Source organism: Gadus morhua, chromosome 14 (assembly GCF_902167405.1).
Source record: "Gadus morhua chromosome 14, gadMor3.0, whole genome shotgun sequence".
In the NCBI taxonomy this organism is placed as follows: domain Eukaryota; kingdom Metazoa; phylum Chordata; class Actinopteri; order Gadiformes; family Gadidae; genus Gadus; species Gadus morhua.
In genome coordinates this window covers 9,029,967-9,048,124 of record NC_044061.1, presented here as the reverse complement: position 1 = coordinate 9,048,124, position 18,158 = coordinate 9,029,967, and the positions used below count along the sequence as shown (strand labels likewise).

At 43.5% G+C, this 18,158-nt stretch overlaps 3 protein-coding genes across 7 annotated transcripts; 2 read left to right on the top strand and 1 right to left on the bottom strand.

Annotated features, from left to right (window-relative positions):
- Window positions 1-506: 506 nt before the first annotated feature.
- LOC115558399 (uncharacterized) lies at window positions 507-1,892 on the top strand. 2 transcript variants are annotated; one of them, XM_030376486.1, is made up of 3 exons: window positions 507-658; window positions 874-986; window positions 1,409-1,892. In XM_030376486.1, exons 2-3 carry the CDS (start codon window positions 897-899, stop codon window positions 1,673-1,675), a joined length of 357 nt encoding a protein of 118 aa, XP_030232346.1. In that variant the 5' UTR covers window positions 507-658; window positions 874-896; the 3' UTR covers window positions 1,676-1,892. The 2 variants fall into 2 exon arrangements, with proteins under 2 accessions (XP_030232346.1, XP_030232347.1); XM_030376487.1 differs by having other exon boundaries at window positions 520-658; window positions 871-986.
- A 17-nt stretch (window positions 1,893-1,909) lies between these two features.
- On the bottom strand, window positions 1,910-3,855 carry mis12 (MIS12 kinetochore complex component). The gene is made up of 3 exons (XM_030376482.1): window positions 3,418-3,855; window positions 2,994-3,098; window positions 1,910-2,397 (listed from the first exon to the last, which is right to left on the bottom strand). Exons 1-3 carry the CDS (start codon window positions 3,814-3,816, stop codon window positions 2,221-2,223), a joined length of 681 nt encoding a protein of 226 aa, XP_030232342.1. The 5' UTR covers window positions 3,817-3,855; the 3' UTR covers window positions 1,910-2,220.
- A 17-nt stretch (window positions 3,856-3,872) lies between these two features.
- ppm1g (protein phosphatase, Mg2+/Mn2+ dependent, 1G) lies at window positions 3,873-14,290 on the top strand. 4 transcript variants are annotated; one of them, XM_030376465.1, is made up of 14 exons: window positions 3,873-3,967; window positions 4,345-4,477; window positions 4,741-4,810; window positions 5,080-5,165; window positions 5,585-5,714; window positions 6,270-6,381; window positions 7,895-8,118; window positions 8,271-8,452; window positions 9,749-9,883; window positions 10,084-10,186; window positions 10,500-10,631; window positions 11,817-11,946; window positions 12,060-12,159; window positions 12,366-14,290. In XM_030376465.1, exons 2-14 carry the CDS (start codon window positions 4,367-4,369, stop codon window positions 12,573-12,575), a joined length of 1,725 nt encoding a protein of 574 aa, XP_030232325.1. In that variant the 5' UTR covers window positions 3,873-3,967; window positions 4,345-4,366; the 3' UTR covers window positions 12,576-14,290. The 4 variants fall into 4 exon arrangements, with proteins under 4 accessions (XP_030232325.1, XP_030232328.1, XP_030232326.1 ...); XM_030376468.1 differs by having other exon boundaries at window positions 3,879-3,967; window positions 4,341-4,477; XM_030376466.1 differs by having other exon boundaries at window positions 3,879-3,980.
- The last annotated feature ends 3,868 nt before the right edge of the window (window positions 14,291-18,158 follow it).

The window sequence follows — 18,158 nt, the reverse complement described above, 5'->3', positions numbered from 1 at the left end:
CTAAATATAACTTTGTGCCTGGCCGATAACACCCTGTTATCATACATCTGTAGCCTACGTTTACATGGAAATGCCCTGATATCATGGACTAATTCCAGATTAGAGTTATAGTACTCGAGCCAATAGTGTGACCCTGTACATTTCAAGACATGCTGATGTGTAGTTTCAGATTTAAAGCCCACCAAAAATTAACATATGAGACATATTACATATGATTTGGGATTACATTTAAATGGAAACACCCTCTTATCATATACTAATTGCAAATCAGAATTATAGTACACGACCCCAGTGTAACCCAGTAATTTTCAAGACATTCTGATGTGTAGTTTCAAATTAAAAGCCCACCAAAGATTAACATGAGACATATAACATATGATTTTGGATTACATTTAAAAGGAAACAGCCTGTTATCATAGACCAGTTCCACATCAGAGTTATAGTACACGACCCCATGGTGTGACCCAGTAATTTTCAAGACATTCTGATGTGTTGCAATGGTTCCACCCTCCGGTGGAAATGCGCAAGACACGTCACGTGTGAGCTTAGTGTTTGACAACGAAGCGCAGTAACCGACTGCCTCACTCAAAGTTTGTACCGATATCGAGCTGGGCGTCTCTTCCGTCGCTGCTGAGCTTGTCTGTTGCCACCGCTTTGCGTAAGTTCATGCAAAAGTTGAGTTATAATGCAAATGTCAAATGAAGTCGGGTTTACCCATTAGTAAATATTGCGAGGTAGGCCTATACATTATAATGGAAGTTCAGAAACATAGTTCGTATTGGGCATAATTGCCTATGTACATTTAGGACTAGTGTTTTATTAGTGTTTGGAGTGATAATCTTGGCCTACTAATTTTTATGTTGCTGCCAGCAGTTCGGCTTTTCCCACTCTGAAAAATGAACAAGAACTCCATCTCCACGAATGAAGAGATGCTCCATGGAGAATTTCTCAAAAGCTTAAACGGTAACTACAGAGCAGTCTTTCAGGTAGGAAATGTTTACACAATTTCATTTTTTTCGGTGTTTTGTCTACCTGACCTATAGTAGTTCAGAATGTAATAGATAGAACAGAATAACGCCTACAATTTAACTTCACATATTAAAATGTCACATTTGATAGCCTAATCAAAACAGAAGCTAGTAAGAAAAAAAATGTGCACAGTAAAAAATAAAGGAACATTGAAAACACAACCAGCCTGTTCCGTTTTAATTGACATATTTGCATACCTCATCTGAAAGGTATCTTGACAGTTGAGTTATGAAAATGTATCAATCAAAATGGAACAGACTGGTTGTGTTTTAAGTTAACAATGTTAATATTTTTTTATAAATATATCTATATTGTAAACAATTGTGTTCTGAAGTAATGACCATTTAAAAATGTAACACTGGATTCTTCTACTTCCCAGATTGATAGCAACCTGGTGATCTACGGCACCACTGCCCTCTGGCACACCGACACCGCCCAGACCACCGGTGTGCGACTCGTTCTGCAAGACGATGGCAACCTTGTGATGGTCACCCACAAGAAGAGCATAGTTTGGAACACTGAAACCAAAGACAAGCAAGTCTCGCAGAGGATGCGACTGACCCTGACAGACGCTGGATACCTGGAGATCACGAGAGACGGGGAGAAAATCTGGACGTCGGAAAACTCCAAAGGCACCAAACCGTAAACCGCGCTGGGTGTGCCTAAAGATTACTTGGTGCGCCATATTGAAATGGGTACTTTTGAATGTGATGTTCTAATCCCAAACATTATATTTCCACTGAACGAATAGAACAGTAGAGTACAGAAGCATACGCAAATGTGTTTATTTCTTGTGAAATAAAGATCATGGAATCTGGTGGTAAATAAATGTGGTAGTCCTTTCCTTCCACACAATTTATGAATTTATGGATCCAGTCAGTGTCATTACATTGTTGAATGTTTTATTTGTCCACAAAGTTTTAAATAAACATTTTCTTCTAGATTAAGCATCTTTACAATCATAAAAGTATCAATTATGAAGTAAGTAAATAAATAACAAGCCTATGAGAAACTTAAATGCAGAACAGTCATTTAAAAAAACGTACACTTTTTTATCTGAAGAGGATGTGAGAGGAAAGGAATGTGCGGGTCAAAATATTTATCTTCCTAGTTTATAGGACAAAGGAAGTTACCAAATTACATTAAAAAAAAAAAAAAGAAGCAACTTCATCCTCCACGAACCACTGACTTCTAAGAATCTGGTTCTTTAGGCCTCTTGTCGCATATCTCTGCTACGTTGACTTGCAACTTCTTCACGGACTCCATCACCTGGGGGAAGTTTTCGTTGAAGCTGCCAAGCCCCTCCTTCAGCCACGCTGTCTGAAGCTCTCCGACCCACCTCAAGATCCCATCCAGCTGTTCTCGCACCTATGGACAGCCGAATTGTCATTTATTAACTAAGTTTGACTATCCAGAATTAACATTGTAGATATCCACAACTTCTTTCTGACTAGTCGTAATTACATTTTGAATAGTTGGAGTTTTCATTCAAGATATCTGTAACGTAATTGTGACTAGGCGGAATGAAAGTTACAGATATCTACAATTTTAGATATCTCTAATCAAGATTCCTTTCAAGATATCGATAACTTGATAATAGATATCTACATTTAAATTTTGACTATCCCTAACTCCAGTTTGAGATATCTACAACGTCATTTTGACTAGTCGTAACTCCAGTTAGAGATATCTACAACGTCATTTCGCCTAGTCAAAACTTAATTTAAGATATCTGAAAAGGGACATGTAGAAATCTTGAATTGAGGTGAATTAAATATATCTTGAACTGGAAATATGAGTAGTCAGCATCAAATTGTAGACATCTCAAACTGGAATTACAGATATCTACAATTCAGTTGCGGATATCCGAAATGTTAGTTTTGACTAGGCGAAACTGAATTGCAGATATCTGCAACACATATCCAGTCTAGCGAATTTATGTCATATCGGCTCGCCATACGCACCTCCCTCTGCTCCTCCAGCTCAGCGAGCAGCTCCTGTCGGGCACACAGCTCCGCCTGGTGGGCGCTCTGCAGAGCGGCGAGTGAGGACTCCACCCGCATCAAATCCTGGAAGGGCGGAAATACAACCCAGCAAGGTTTCCGTGACAGGGTAGTTTGAGAACATAATGTAAACATGGTGACAAAACACAAAGGAAGCAAATAAGAGGCCAACAAATACAACATTGGCTGTGATATGTAGACCTTACTGGGTTTTCAGAATTGTTCCCGAGTGATCGGTCATCATTGTGTGATGCTGTGTTGTTTATGTGAAGAGCATTATCAGATTCAGCACGCGTCTGACGCTAAATTCGCAAGACAGAACGCAAACAAAGTTATATGCCTAATGAACTGACTTAAAGCATATCCAACGACCCCTGACTCTTACCGTAACATCTCTAGGGGACTTTCGGTGTGGCTTGTCACCAGGAAGGAGAACGTTTGGTGGTATGGAGAAGCATTTGTCAACCAAAAGTGCGTCCATACGCTTGGAAAAACTCTGAAAGCGTTGTTCCAGAAACCCGTACAGCTCTTGGCTGCACTCCCGGGCCTTCGATTGTAGCAGGTCCTCGTCCTGCGTTTTATCACGTTTTTTCAGCTTTCTTACGCACACCTTCTCCACAACAAGTAAGATCCCGCATAGGCAATCTTGAAAGGCACTGTATATTCGAAACATGCATGTCTGCGGCGTGAAGCCAAAAAACTGTGCCTCGTATAGCTTTAGAGTCGAGGGAGAGAGTATATCCAAGGCAGTAACGCCGACCCCGTCACAACTGCTGCCCTCCATGACTTCCCGCGCTCGCTCGAATGCCTGGCGCTCTGGACATGCGCACTAGCTCCTTTTCTTTGAAAAGACTGAGCTTGCGCGTAGCCAAAACTTCCTCTACGGCTCCTGCTTCTTAGTGAAAGGACTGTTGATATCCACTGCCGCTACACGTGTAGGAATCCTATGTAAAACCTTATATTGTACACACTGTTATATGTGGTGGCTTGATGGATAACTGTCTATCGTCACATCCTAGTTATCGTCGATTTGGGTTTGAGAAATGCGTAGAGGGTTATATGTGGGGCACAGGTTACGGAACTTTAGCCGGGTTGTCATAGCTAGCATGTTTGCATTAGCAAGCCGCTGTCCACTTTGTTGTTATCCTGCTAATGTTAGCCTACCAGCTACCTTTCCTGGCTAAACTGGCTAGCAAGAATCCGTCATTAAATGCTTCTAACGTTAGCTGGGCAACGTTTGCGTAGACGGTCAAACTAAGCCGTACGTAACATAAAGGCGCAGCATTCTAACTGTGATCTCTTGTCAAGGTAGAAAGCCATAGAAGCCGACCACCATGGGGGCATATCTGTCGCAACCAAACACGACAAAGACCTCTTCCGATGGCGGCAACAGCAGCATGAGCTACGGGTTCTCTGCTATGCAGGGATGGCGCGTCTCCATGGAGGTGAGGAGATGCAATGTGTTAGTGGTTTGTGGATCGATCGATAATTGATTTCCTTTTCGATGTGTCGTGATTTTTAGGGTTGAGCGTTAAGTTTGGCTCCCTGAATACCTGGAATTAGGCTCTGTGCATCGCTAGAATTATTTACTAAACAATGTATGTTTAGTAATGAGCTACATATGCAGTGATTTACGTATCATATCTAAGATTATGTATTTTCTAGGAACATTGCTTATATTATTCATGTTTTCTTCTCCTGTTGCTAGGATGCTCATAACTGCATCCCAGAGCTTGACAGCGAAACAGCCATGTTTGCAGTGTATGACGGCCATGGAGGTAACACACACACACACACACACACACACACACACACACACACACACACACACACACACACACACACACACACACACACACACACACACACACACACACACACACACACACACACAGATGAATGAATGACTATTTCATTGAATGAAAGGACTAGTCTATCTATTGGTATTTAAGGTATGATATTTTGTTGGATTTTGAGTGCATTGGCATTTCTCTCAATATCAATTTGGAAAAGTATTTTCTGAATAGTTTGTCTACTCCCCAACTAGGTGAAGAGGTGGCTCTTTACTGCTCAAAGTACCTCCCTGATATCATCAAGGAGCAGAAAAACTACAAAGATGGCAAACTGCAGAAGGTAAAAAAAAAACGTTCTGATGTGTTCTGGATTTTTGAAGTATAGATATTTGTACAGTAACTCATCAGTCAGAAGGTTGAACCGTTAATAGAGTAGATGGCCAATTGAGTCACATGGTGCAGAATAAGGAATGCCTTGCAATCCTGCCCAAATCTCAAATGTATTTTGGCCGTTGTTCTGAGCATTGTTTTCCAACACAAATGATTATTGAGCCAAAGCACCCGCAGATGATTTTTGCCTTTAGATGCATGTCTCTAACAACAAGCGGGTGTAGGACTCGGGCACCTTGCCTACGGACTTCATCACGGTGGGCAGGCACCTGCTGCGAGTCGAACACCCCGAACTGCGGACTCACTAGGTGCTTGCCTACCAATGTGTGGTGGCCCCTTTTCTTCACGTCTCCTGTGTGTTCCCGCCAGGCCCTGGAGGAGGCGTTCCTGTTCATAGACGGAAGAATGACCTCCGAAGAGGTGATCAAGGAGCTGGTGCAGATCGCCGGGCGGCCCACCGATGAGCCCCCCGCCGAGAAGCTGGCAGAGGAGGACGACCGTAAGTGGAGCCTTCTGTCTGTAGTATAGTCCAACTGTGACGGTCAGGGCCCAGTCCACCTCTCTTGTCCAGCTGGCCATGTAGGGCGCTCTATGGGGCTGTTTTTATACTTTGTGTAATTTAGCCATCCTTTACCCAACGTCGCTCAGTGGGCTAGGCATCTTGCTCTAAGAGGTGGGCTGTGGACCCGTTCAGCTCAGAGTCAAACCCCTTGGCAAGCACACCGTGCCCTGCCCCCTTTTAAATGTATATTATTATCATCCATCTGACCTTTCCCTCCTAACTCCACCTACCTGCCAATTTAGTGAATATGTTCCATTGTTTATTAACTAAATGTGTTTGTTTTAACTATATTTGTCTGTTTTAAAATTGTAATTTGCTTGACTTAACTGTAAGGCGACCTTGAAACTGAACGAAACTGCTCATCTTGGGATAAATAAAGTTTTTCTAATCTAATCTTGAGAAAGGCGCTCTAAAATATCGTATTATTATCATCGTCATCATCCACTCTGCGTCTGAATGAGCTGGTGGCCCATGGTGTTGTCCTTCTCTTAGTGGACAACGAAGAGGCGGCGCTGCTCCACGAGGAGGCCACCATGACCATCGACGAGCTGCTGGTGCGCTACGGGCAGAACCTCAACGCTGTGAAGCACGCCGCCGCTCTCAGGTGAGACATCGTGTAGCATGCCATCTGATGGGGCGGCCATGTTATCCCAAACCCTGAGCCCTGATATGGCGGCCCTATCGCCCCCTACCATGAGCTCTGATAGGTCATATCGTCCCCCACCATGAGCCCTGATAGATCATATCGTCCCCTACCATGAGCCCTGATAGGTCATATCGTCCCCCACCATGAGCCCTGATAGGTCATATCGTCCCTACCAGAGATCTGGACTCGAGTCACATGACTTGGACTCGAGTCAGAATCGAGTCATGATTTTTATGACTTCAGACTCGACTTGACAAAATCACCCATGACTTGCGACTCGACTTAGACTTGACTGCTATTGACTTGAGACTTGACTCGGTCTTGGACTTGTAATTACTCGACATGTCTTGAGTCTAATACATTTATTGTTTTAGATATCTAACATACTTCCCGCCAGGAAGGCTAGACACCCAAGACGCATTCACTTCCGTGAAGATGAAAAAAACAAACAGCGAGCGAAGACAAATCTACACTTGTATCTTCAATAATATCAAACCGAAATTTCGATATCATTTATACTTTATTCAGAATAACAGATTTAGTTTCATATTGGCTGCGTCTTCAGTTGGTCCCATTGAAGCCGTCTGGCCAGCCTCTGACACTTAAGACATCCTAACTTAATCATTTTTCCGTTTACTTTCGTTCAAAAAATGTGACAAATCTACACACTTGTAGCCTTTTGAGGAAGTGTTGTTTCTGAATATTAGTGTTAAGGGCCAATAATGCTTACTATCATGCATTAGTCACCATGTCTGTGGACACATTTGATTGCAGTCACATGTTAATAAAGGGTTTCCCTGTCTTGACTTGGGACTCGACTCGGACTTGACTGCTAAGACTTGGGACTTACTTGGGACTTGCCAAACAGTGACTTTGTCCCATCTCTGGTCCCTACCATGAGCTCTGATAGGTCATATCGTCCCCTACCATGAGCCCTGATAGGTCATATCGCCCCCTACCATGAGCCCTGATAAGGCCTAAAAAAAAAAAAAGTTTGGTTCCTGTTGGTTGTCAGTTGAGGTCATGGGTAGGTAGGGAATTTATTTTATTTTTTTATTTTATTTTTTCCAGCGGCAGCGAATGATGGGTAGGTTGTTTTCATTTAAAAACGAGAAAATTCGCTCATCCTTGTACAGAATGAAGAGGTGCTGTACCAAAACGTAATTATAGAGGTGCTGTACCAAAACGTAATTACATTTAAAAAAAAAAAATATATATATATATATATATATATATATATATATATATATATTTTTTTTTTTTTATAAAACTCATAAAATAATTTGGGTCGCACATAAATTGACAGGGTCGGTCGGAAACCGGAACCAAACAAAAAATTTTTTTAGGCCTAGGTCATATCGTCCCCTACCATGGAGCCCTGATAAGGCGGCCTGGTCTAGTTTCCGCCCTATCCAAGTGTTGCCCGGCTGGGCCGACGTTACAGCCTCTTGCCGTGCCTCTTCCCCCCTAGCGCCGCAGCCAAGAAGGCGGGTTGTCCTCACTCCGGGGCCCCGGGGGAGAAGGCCGAGTCCGGAGCGGCGGGCGAGGAGCCGGAGGTGAACGGAGAGGCCACGGACCAGGGGAGCAACGGGAGCGCCAAGTCTGAAGAGGCAGGGGGCACAGGGTTCTCCAAGCTGAGGGCCTGCCGCAAAGCCACCAGAGGGGCAGGCGGGGACGAGGGCGGGTCCTCCTCAGGTAGGGCAAAGCTGTAAAGGCTCAAGAGATGTACTTTTTAAATTGAGGATCGTGATGGAGGTTGTCAAGCTCTGGCCCAAAAACGATATCAAGACGACGCTTTTCTTCTCCTCCTCATGCTTTTTCCATCCCCACCCCCCCCCCCCCCTCAGTGGCGGCCGAAGGCGGCAAGGCGGGGGGAGGCGGCGGAGGCGAGAAGGCGGGGAAGGCGGAGGGCTGCGCCGGGCCGTCCTGCTCCTCCAGCGCCGCCGTGGCAGACGGTCGCTCTCGCTTCTTTGAGGACAGCGAGGAGTCAGAGGAGGGAGAGGAGGACGAGGAGGACAGCGACGACGAGGTGAGGGCGCTGCGGCATGGCTGAACGATGGATCGGATTCAAACCCGGCATCGAACCTGGTCACATGGTCATTTTTTTGTTACTGACTGGAAATCAGTAAGATTTGTATTGGGGCTATACGGTATGGACTAAAGTGTATATCATGGTATGATTTGAGGCATAGACGGTAATGGTATTATATCACGGTATATTAATTTTTATCTTCTAATTTCGATTTATAAATGCTTCTGAAGGTGTAAATGGTTAGGCACCTAAAATGCATAAAAAAATGGAAAATCTTTTTTCAAGCTACTTCCATCTCTGGAAAAAGCAAATGTTTAATAGTATGTTGTGTGGGGGCAGGTAACGCGTACCTGGGATCGAGTGTTTTGACCATCTCTTTAAAGCCCTTTCTATCGACATTTTGAAAGGGAACCTTGTCCATACACAGGTAAACAGTGACGGCGTTTGTTATTGCTATTTTTTTGTCGTAAGGACTGGCTTTCGAAAAAATCCCAGCTTCACGCTACCGGCTTCTGTCTCGCATGGTGTTGAATGAGAGACGCGCAGCAAGCGCAGCTGCATACTTGCGCAATAGCATTCTGCCTAAGAAGGCAGTATTGCTGTCAAATCTGTCCCTGGGAAAAGTAACGTTGAGCCGAATTGAAAAAGGAACTACGTTTCATCTTTACTTTTTACATGAGAAGGTAGTTACGTTATTTTATTAAGGCGTTGCTTACTTTGTAACGCGTTACACACAACACTGTCTACCGGTCATGCCGGTAATCCATACCATAGCGCCAATTCACACTGGTGTACTTTTTATAACGTACACCCCTAATTTGTATTTATTTTTCCTTTACAATTCAATAGCTAAATAGAGATGTTATAATATCAATTCATCTCAACACATAGGCCTGGCCTAAGGGAAAGAGCAGTTTATATGTGGACTGCTTCCAATGTTGTGTTGGTCATACTATAGAATGATGTATTGCTTGTTTAGTGAATAATACAGTACCTAAGAAACTTTAAAAATAAGAAGAAAAATCACATGCTAAACCGCAATATTGGTCGAAATAATTGCAATTAGTTTATTATACAAAATCGTTCAGGCATAGTCGGGCAGGTCCAGGGGTCTTCCTCCCAAAGCCTTCTCCTAATGTAATCCCGACAGGGTTTGGAATTAGTTAAACATTAGCAAGCTATTAAAACAGACTTTAACCACCTTCTTAACGGATGGTGGCAGAGGTTCGCGGTCAACGATGTGCCTGGGAGCGGTGTGCTCACGGAAAGGTTTTTGGGGTTATTTTATATCAGGAGGGTAGTGAGGAGGAGGACGGTGACAGCAGTGAACTGGAGGAAGAGGAGGACACAGATGAAGGAGAGGAGGATTCAGAGGATGAGGAGGAAGAGGAAGAAATGTGTCTACCGGGGATGGACGGCAAAGAGGAGGTGAGCGAAACATGTCTTTCAATATGGATCTAAATCCACTTTCTGTTTTTTTGTTTTTTTTTTAGCTTGAATGACTTAATAGTATAGAAAATGTTGTCTCCGTCTCATGATGAATCACACACTTTTCAGTAGTGTACACCTCATTGTGACTCCTTCAAAATTGGTATTCAAGCTGTGTGTGTGTGTGTGTGGGGACGCAGCCCGGCTCAGACAGTGGAACCACAGCGGTGGTTGCTCTGATGCGTGGGAAGCAGCTGATTGTGGCCAACGCTGGGGACTCGCGCTGTGTGGTGTCTGAGAGCGGTAAGCAAGAAACCCCCACACCAGTGATGACAATCAGTTAGAAGACTTTGGAGGACGGTTCGGCTTTTGGTTTTAATTGGCGTACTGCTGAGACTTTGTTCCATTGGGAAGAATAAACTAAAAGGGTAGCATGCAGTATGTATATTTATCAAGGGTCTTGCTTTCAACAGCTATATTTCATGAGGGACAAACCTGTACGATGCTAATACCATTTATGCAAGATGATGAATGGAGAGATGAAGGGCAATGTTTTTATCATATCAGTTAACATTATGAGGCAGGATTTAACCCTTCATGTGTGCGTTCTGCGCAGGCAAGGCGGTCGACATGTCATACGACCACAAACCAGAGGATGAGCTGGAGTTGGCTCGCATCAAAAACGCCGGGGGCAAGGTGACCATGGACGGCAGGGTGAACGGGGGACTGAACCTGTCCAGAGCCATCGGTACAGTTTGTGTGTGTGTGTGTGTGTGTGTGTGTGTGTGTGTGTGTGTGTGTGTGTGTGTGTGTGTGTGTGTGTGTGTGTGTGTGTGTGTGTGTGTGTGTGTGTGTGTGTGTGTGTGTGTGTGTGTGATCTACAGAGGTCACATTATCCAGTAGTTTCACAGCCAGCTTCTGAAAAGTGACAATGTCTGAAACATCAGGCACCCAGAAGACTTGAATCACACTTCACAAGCAGTTGAATTAATTTCATATTTTTATCAAATCTTTATGAAATTGAGGATGTTTTATTGAACTAGGAAATGCATTTCCTGCAGATAATGCGGTGAGTGCTGTAGGTTGAAAATATGTTTTAATAAAGCCAAATAGATTAAGACATAAAGAAACTTTAAATGGCTTAAATCAAATTAAGGGATTTGAACAGAGTTCAAAAGTCTCAATAGATAAAACAACGTAAACATGCACACCATTTATAAAAAAAAAAATATATATACCGTATATTAAATGGTTTGAAACAAATAAAGTGACAGCTGAAGGAAAAGCGCAAAGCATTGCCAAAAATGCAGAAATGTAAAAGGAATTGAACTGAATAATATGAAAGGTCAAATGTTTTGCCCAGCATTGCTGAAAAATCTGAGATTGCAAATGTATTGCGAAACGAAAACTGACAGATGCTGAGTTGCATTATATGAAGAAGCATGTGCTGAAATACATTGTTAAAAAAAGCTGGAAGCTAAACTGTAATGAAGTGTGTAGGTAGTAGTGGTTGTGGTGGTAGCTGAGCTGGTGGTGGTGGTGGTGGTGGTGGTGGTGGTGGTGGTGGTGGTAGTAGCTGTAGTAAAAGTGATACTAGCTGCACTAACTGTATGCCTTATGAAGGGAATGGTATTGAGTGATGTTTCTAGAAAGAATTATAATAATCCACCATTTTTTTGACAGATTAAATTGTATGTACTCGCCTAATGCGAATTTTTCAAGCCTAACGTTTAAAAGTAGTCCAATTGGGTGGGGAAAAACTGCCTGCACGTCCTCGCGCTCTACCCTCACCGCAAATCACCCTCCTAATAATCACTCAGCCTTTTCTAATTCAAGAAATTCAAACATTTCACATTGTTTGTAATACGTCAATGGAAACACGGCTGAGGTTGGAGAGGAACCATTACTCAACCTTTACCCTTCCCCTTTCCAGGTGACCACTTCTACAAGAGGAACAAGAACCTGCCGCCAGAGGAGCAGATGATCTCCTGCATGCCCGACGTCAAAGTCCTGACGCTCCACGACGACCACGACTTCATGGTCATCGCTTGCGACGGCATCTGGTGAGTGGAGGTTGCCATGATGACACGATGTCTGTTCCAAACACATCGTCCTCGTCTCCTCGTCTTCTCTGAGTCGCCGTTACTGAAGGTGTGTCCGGTCGGTGTGCGTGCAGGAATGTGCTGAGCAGCCAGGAGGTGGTGGACTTCGTCAGCGCACGGATCAAACCGGACCAGGCCGGCAAAGTCCGGCCCCTCTCTAACATAGTGGAAGAGGTACGCGTCCCGTGTCAAAGAGTCATCCTTTATGTGCCGAATGCAGACACTTCCTTTTCTGCATTTTTCTGTGACGATGGACGAATAGATTGGACTGTAAATCTTTGGAATAAACATAGACCATCAGGAAGTGTATTTCTGAAAGGCATTGTACGTTGTATGCGTTTTTGTTTACTTCTTACCGTGCCCGTCTCTTCCCTCTGTAGCTTTTGGGGCAATGTTTGGCCCCGGACACCACCGGAGACGGCACCGGGTGTGACAACATGACCTGCATGATCATCTCGTTCCGGCCCCACCCCGCCTCCACTCCCAACCAATCGGAAGACATGAGGAAGAGGAAGCTGCAGGAGGCTGAGGCCGAGCTGGAGAAGAACGGGAAGGACGGGAATGACAGCAAAAAGGCAAAGAGTAACTGAACGAACACCCGGCAGCCGCTGGCCTGCGTTTGCCCCACAAATGTTAGAGACTAATTTCCACAACCCGAAAATCTTTGCCAGGCAAGGGTCTAATTCCCCCCCCTCATCCAACCAAATTCCCACGTTCCACTCCTATGATTAAATGTTAATGAGGTCATGGGTCAAATTATTATTATTGCTATTCTTTTTTTTTTCTTACCATGTGATTTAAGCTCCGGTCTCCCCGGAGACGAAATGAGAGCTGTTCTATGTGAAGTGTTTATTCGAAGGCCCCCTTCAAGTTACCGGCCTTTCGTCTCACTGCTCAGCATACGATGATGTTGTTTCTGTGTTTTTGTCTTGAAGACATAAAAGATAAAATGTAAACCGTAGATTACAACAAAAGCATATATATATCCAAGCCTTTTGTGGTAGTGGCCATACTTTACTGGACACCTGGCACTTGAGTTATTTTGAAGGGGTGAGAGAGGGGCCGATCACCCTACAGTTATAAAAGTGCTCAACGGTTGAGTCCTCTCTCTCTCTATGACTCCAAGTGAGATCTTGTGTGCTTTTGAAATTTGTCCATTTCAATCTCATTGTCTCCTCCCCAGAGTCTCAATTCCTGTGAGGGGGGACGTCGATTTCTCCAAGGGGGTGGAGGGGTCTTGGGCACCAGCTCTGCTGTCGTCCCTCTAGTTTTAGTTTTGAAACTGGACTCGGAACTTGCAGAGGAGTCGTTTGTATGACCACTCTCTGGTGGCTCTGCTCAATGTAGCCTGGCACTTTGTCAGATGGTACACGTCCCCGTCCCCCCCAACCCCCACATTAGGCAGCTGATAAGCAGTGAGATTCAGGCTTGTAGCACTGGAGGGACAGACTAACAATAACATAAAATGGGCAGCTGCATCACAGAAATCCCTTCACTCGCTCTCTTGCCCCCCCTGGCAGTCCAAAACCCGTGTTTAGTTTCAAGTAAAGGTGACTTCCACTGGAATATATATCTTCATTGTGTTGGTTCCTTTTCTCTTTTTAGCTGCAATGCATTTGACACAGTAACTCGGGACTGTGGTTAAATGTGTTTTCGTGGAGACGACCCAAGTTATTTCTGAGTGGAGCAACCAGAGTATCGGTGTGCACTGCTGCACTCTTGTGTTCATGTGTTGATGGCCCATGTGAACCATAATGTCTAGTGTAATTCACTCTTGTGCTCAACACATTACCCCGTTTTTTTGTTTTTGCTGTATATACTTTTTCAATAATTGTAATTGAAGAAAAAAGGCCTTTTCTTTGTAATTGTGATTCAATGTGTCATTTTGGTGGATACTCTTTTTGACACCAGTATGGAAGTGCATATACAAATACATTTTTTACATAAGATTGCTACGGTCCCTTTCTGCTCAATTATGTACTCAATTTAGCATCACCATTTAAACTAAAAAGGTTAGATTTATTTTTCTTCTGCCTTTTCATTGTTTGCTTTCTCTTTTTTGTGCCATAACTAATATAGCTTGGAATCCTGAGCTTTATTTGACACTTTTTGGTAATGAGAGTAATTCCATTCAACCTGAAGTTGCCTCTGATTCCCCTATGTAGTGTCAGTCCATTCGCTGTGGGCTTATCAACCACAACAGTAGCCTCATCCTTTTCGCTGATGAACTCTTTGCCCCAGCCTGCCTAAAAGCCTACATTTCAGATACAAATTGAACACCATACAATAAATATTTTTAATGTAATATTTGCAATATGTAATCAATATATCTATGTTGTGTGTCTCAATAACTTGTCAGTCGAGGTGTTCCCGAACTCCTGGTGTGGTGAGGGAATTATGTCGGCCCCCCAGACAACTTACATATCGTTGGTATTTACAAAGATAGCCAGCAGATGGCGACAAAACCTTTGTCTGGATTTGCTTATACTTGTAGATGGTCCAAATAGAGATAGAACCAAGGAGAGTAGACTGAACTTCCTGTTCACTTGTGGCCTCTCATTGGCTGCTGTTCTGGTGTCCTGTAAGTTGTGCTGATCCCTAAGGACATGCTATTATTTTACATTACAATGGAAACCCAACAGGAGTCGGATTGCCATTGATAACTATAAATGGCATGGTATGCTCCCAAACTCGTGCGTTAACATACGTGCTCTGTAGCCATCAGCCATCAGGATGTTCTTTTGTGTTGACAATCTGGATTTCTATAGGTCAAAGTCTCTGACCCTTTCCGTTCCATACTATCGAGGTATGGACTGGGCTAAAAAAAAGCAGTGTATAGGTTGGGAGTGTGAGGTTGGGGATTTCACCTAAATCTGTTTTTTTAAATGGAGTTGTCTATTTCTATTCTAGAAAAGTATCTTCACTTTACACTTAGTACAAAGCTTCCAGGGCCCAATGTGGAGTCTCTATTCAAACTGAGGAACATGTAGTCCGTTGGCTGTGGAGCTCAATGCTACCTTTGTCCAGCTTTATATGTCTGGGTTAGAGCCTGTGTCACCCTGCCTCTTAAACTTGACGAATGACTGCAGAGGGAACCACAGGAGTTCAGATAGACCTGTAGTGAGACCAACATAGTACACTGTTTCTGGGGGATATGTTGGCTTGCTGTAAATGCCGGATAGAGAGCGAACCACAATAGCAGGTTATATTGAACCTCACCGCCCTACACACACACACACACACACACACACACACACACACACACACACACACACACACACACACACACACACACACACACACAAACACACACACTCACTTTACAGCAGCCCCAGAAATGAATTCAAACCTAAAACGTATTTTAGTCTACCTCTGTTGGGTATCCATCAGACTTACTCTGCTAAAAACAATATAAAGATTGATTACATAGCTAGCTTAGATGAGCTATAAGAAAGAGTCATAGAACAGTTGATTTCATCTATCACCAGGTTGTTGAAATCAATATTGGTTCCTTGTTTGGTTCCAAACCAGTTCAAATGAATGAAAGATACCCCGCCAAAGTCACACAGCCCATTGCAAGAAGCACAATCGAAGCCACCCTACATATTTCATTCCCCCCTCTCACACATAAAGACTACAGGAAGTTGACACATCCAGCTGACATGTCCTGCAGGATATGGCAGCTTGTCAGTTCCAGACGCATCCTGTGAGTGTGTGTGTGTGTGTTTTTCTGTGTGTGTTCGTGTGTGTGTTTGCATCAGCTTCTGTGTGTGTGGTTCATATCAGTGTCTGTTAGTCATTAACGTTATGTCAACTCGGTCGGACAGCGAGTTTTAGAAAAACAGGAAAACACACTGACATCATTGTCAGGCCTTGTTCTTCCTCTTCTAACCTCTGCTCCCTCTTTTGAAAGTATGAGTACAACCTCACACTTTCTTTGCTCTGTTTTTTCCCTTCCCGCTCTCCCAGTCTCCTCTCCTGATACCCCTCTGGTAGGCCGAACATATCAGACTTTCTTTTCATTCGCCTTCCTCACCTTCTAGTTTATCCACTCTTCTTGTACCATTCTTCTTTGTCTTTCCCGATATCTGTATTTTATCTTTTTTCTAGCATGTTCTTCCAATGTTCCTGTTTTCTACCAGTAGAAAAAAAGTCTTAAAACTCTTCTCATTGCGGCAACAATACTGACCAAGACAGCTGTCATGGCCGGAGTCTCCCTCTACCTGACCTCTCTCTCTCTCTCTCTCTCTCTCTCTCTCTCTCTCTCTCTCTCTCTCTCTCTCTCTCTCTCTCTCTCTCTCTCTCTCTCTCTCTCTCTCTCTCTCTCTCTCTCTCTCTCTCTCTCTCTCTCTCTCTCTCTCTCTCTCTCTCTCTCTCTCTCTCTCTCTTTCTCCCCCTCTCCCTCTCCCTCTCCCTCTCTCCGGTTTGGTGGGGTCCTGCCCACCAAACCGTGGAGGACTGTATCTCAGTCACCCATTCCCACCACCAGTCTGCAGGTCCCATATTCCAGTGTTCCTGCACTGGTTTATCAATGGGATATGCTATACATTTTATGAATTTCTATTTATAAACGTGTTTGTTGTAATTGACTCATTGACTTATGGATGTACGATTTAAAGATTGACTTGGATTGCAGAATGACTTTGTTGTGTGTGTCGTTTAAGAAATCTTAAAAAATAAATCTGTTAGATAATATAGCCACAAAGACAATTCCCAGTAAAGCATGTCCATTTGGACGCGTCATTCACATGTACACATATTGTAGGTAGGTAGGAATGTGATGGAACGTACATTGAAACCCAAACAGAGGGATTCACATTCACACAGGGATTAGGGAAACATAAAAAAACATAAACAGCTGTCTAATCAACGGACATAGTATAGCTATTACATCACCTAACATTTCTTTCCCCCCCTCTCACCTTCTCCCTCCTTTTCCTTCTCTTTTTCTTTCTCACTCTTTCTTTGTCTCTTTTGCTGTTCTTTCAAACACAAAGGTGCTTTATTTGTTTAAATTTGTTTTGTTTTGTCCCTGTAATGATGTTTTTATATCCCGGTTGAAATCTGTTCATATGTAGAGAGAGAGGGGGAGAGAGAGAGAGTTTTTTTCATTTATTTGCACTGAATGTGAATGTTGTGCTCTGATGCCATGATATCACAAACATACGGTAATTAAGAGGACAGAACCATTTCCTTTTGGTAAACGCATGTATGCTGATTCTGTGTGGTCCCTGTATGGAGCCATCTAGTCTAGAATGATAAGCTGTTTTAAAGCAGCCATTTTAAAGTGAGACCATAGCCGGTTGTTTTTCACACCAATCATTGTACACATCCTAAGACAGGGATAAGAATAACAATGTCTCTGGATGTTTAAAGCCATGCATCAGACAAACGTCGGATACAGCGACCATGTGACCTCCGCGTTTCCCTCTGTGGCCCTGCAGAAGTCATCTTATGACTGGTGAAAGCAGCATCCTCCAAACCCACAGGAGAAGGCCCTGCAGCCTGTTGATCGCCTGTTGATTACCGCTCATCATATCATGTGACCACTATCAGGTGAAAACTGTTATCATTATTTAACCCGCCAGAGTGTCTGTTTAATGCGCCTTCCCTTTACCCTGGTGCGGTGTTGAGAGAGCGTCAGTTGTGTAGCACATGACTGACTTTGTCAGCACAACGTTGAGGTCCGTGCACAGATTTTGCAACAGTAACAGTTTACATTACTTTAAAACATTCTACAATAGAGCAAGTCTCTCTCTCTCTCGCTTCAAATATTAGAGACAATATTTCCAAAGCAATAACATCCAAATAGAATGTTATGAAGTATAACAAAAGTAACTAGATGCTGCCAAATATATATATATTTTTTTCATTGTCATCATCTCCATGTCATGGCTCAATTCCAGATAACCCTGGTGTGTGTGTGTGTGTGTGTGTGTGTGTGTGTGTGTGTGTGTGTTTGTGTGTGTGTTTGTGTTTGTGTGTAAGTACGTGTGTTACGGTGCATCAAATTTGAATTTCAAAATATCAATTTGGCTGGGATTGCATTTTGTCCCAATTAACATAAAAATGAGATTTCAAGGTTCTCCCTCAGATGGTGGAGACTAGACTGTGTTAGTATCCTCCTCTGACTCCTCATCACTCTCCGACTCCAAGCTGGACATTGCCGTCAT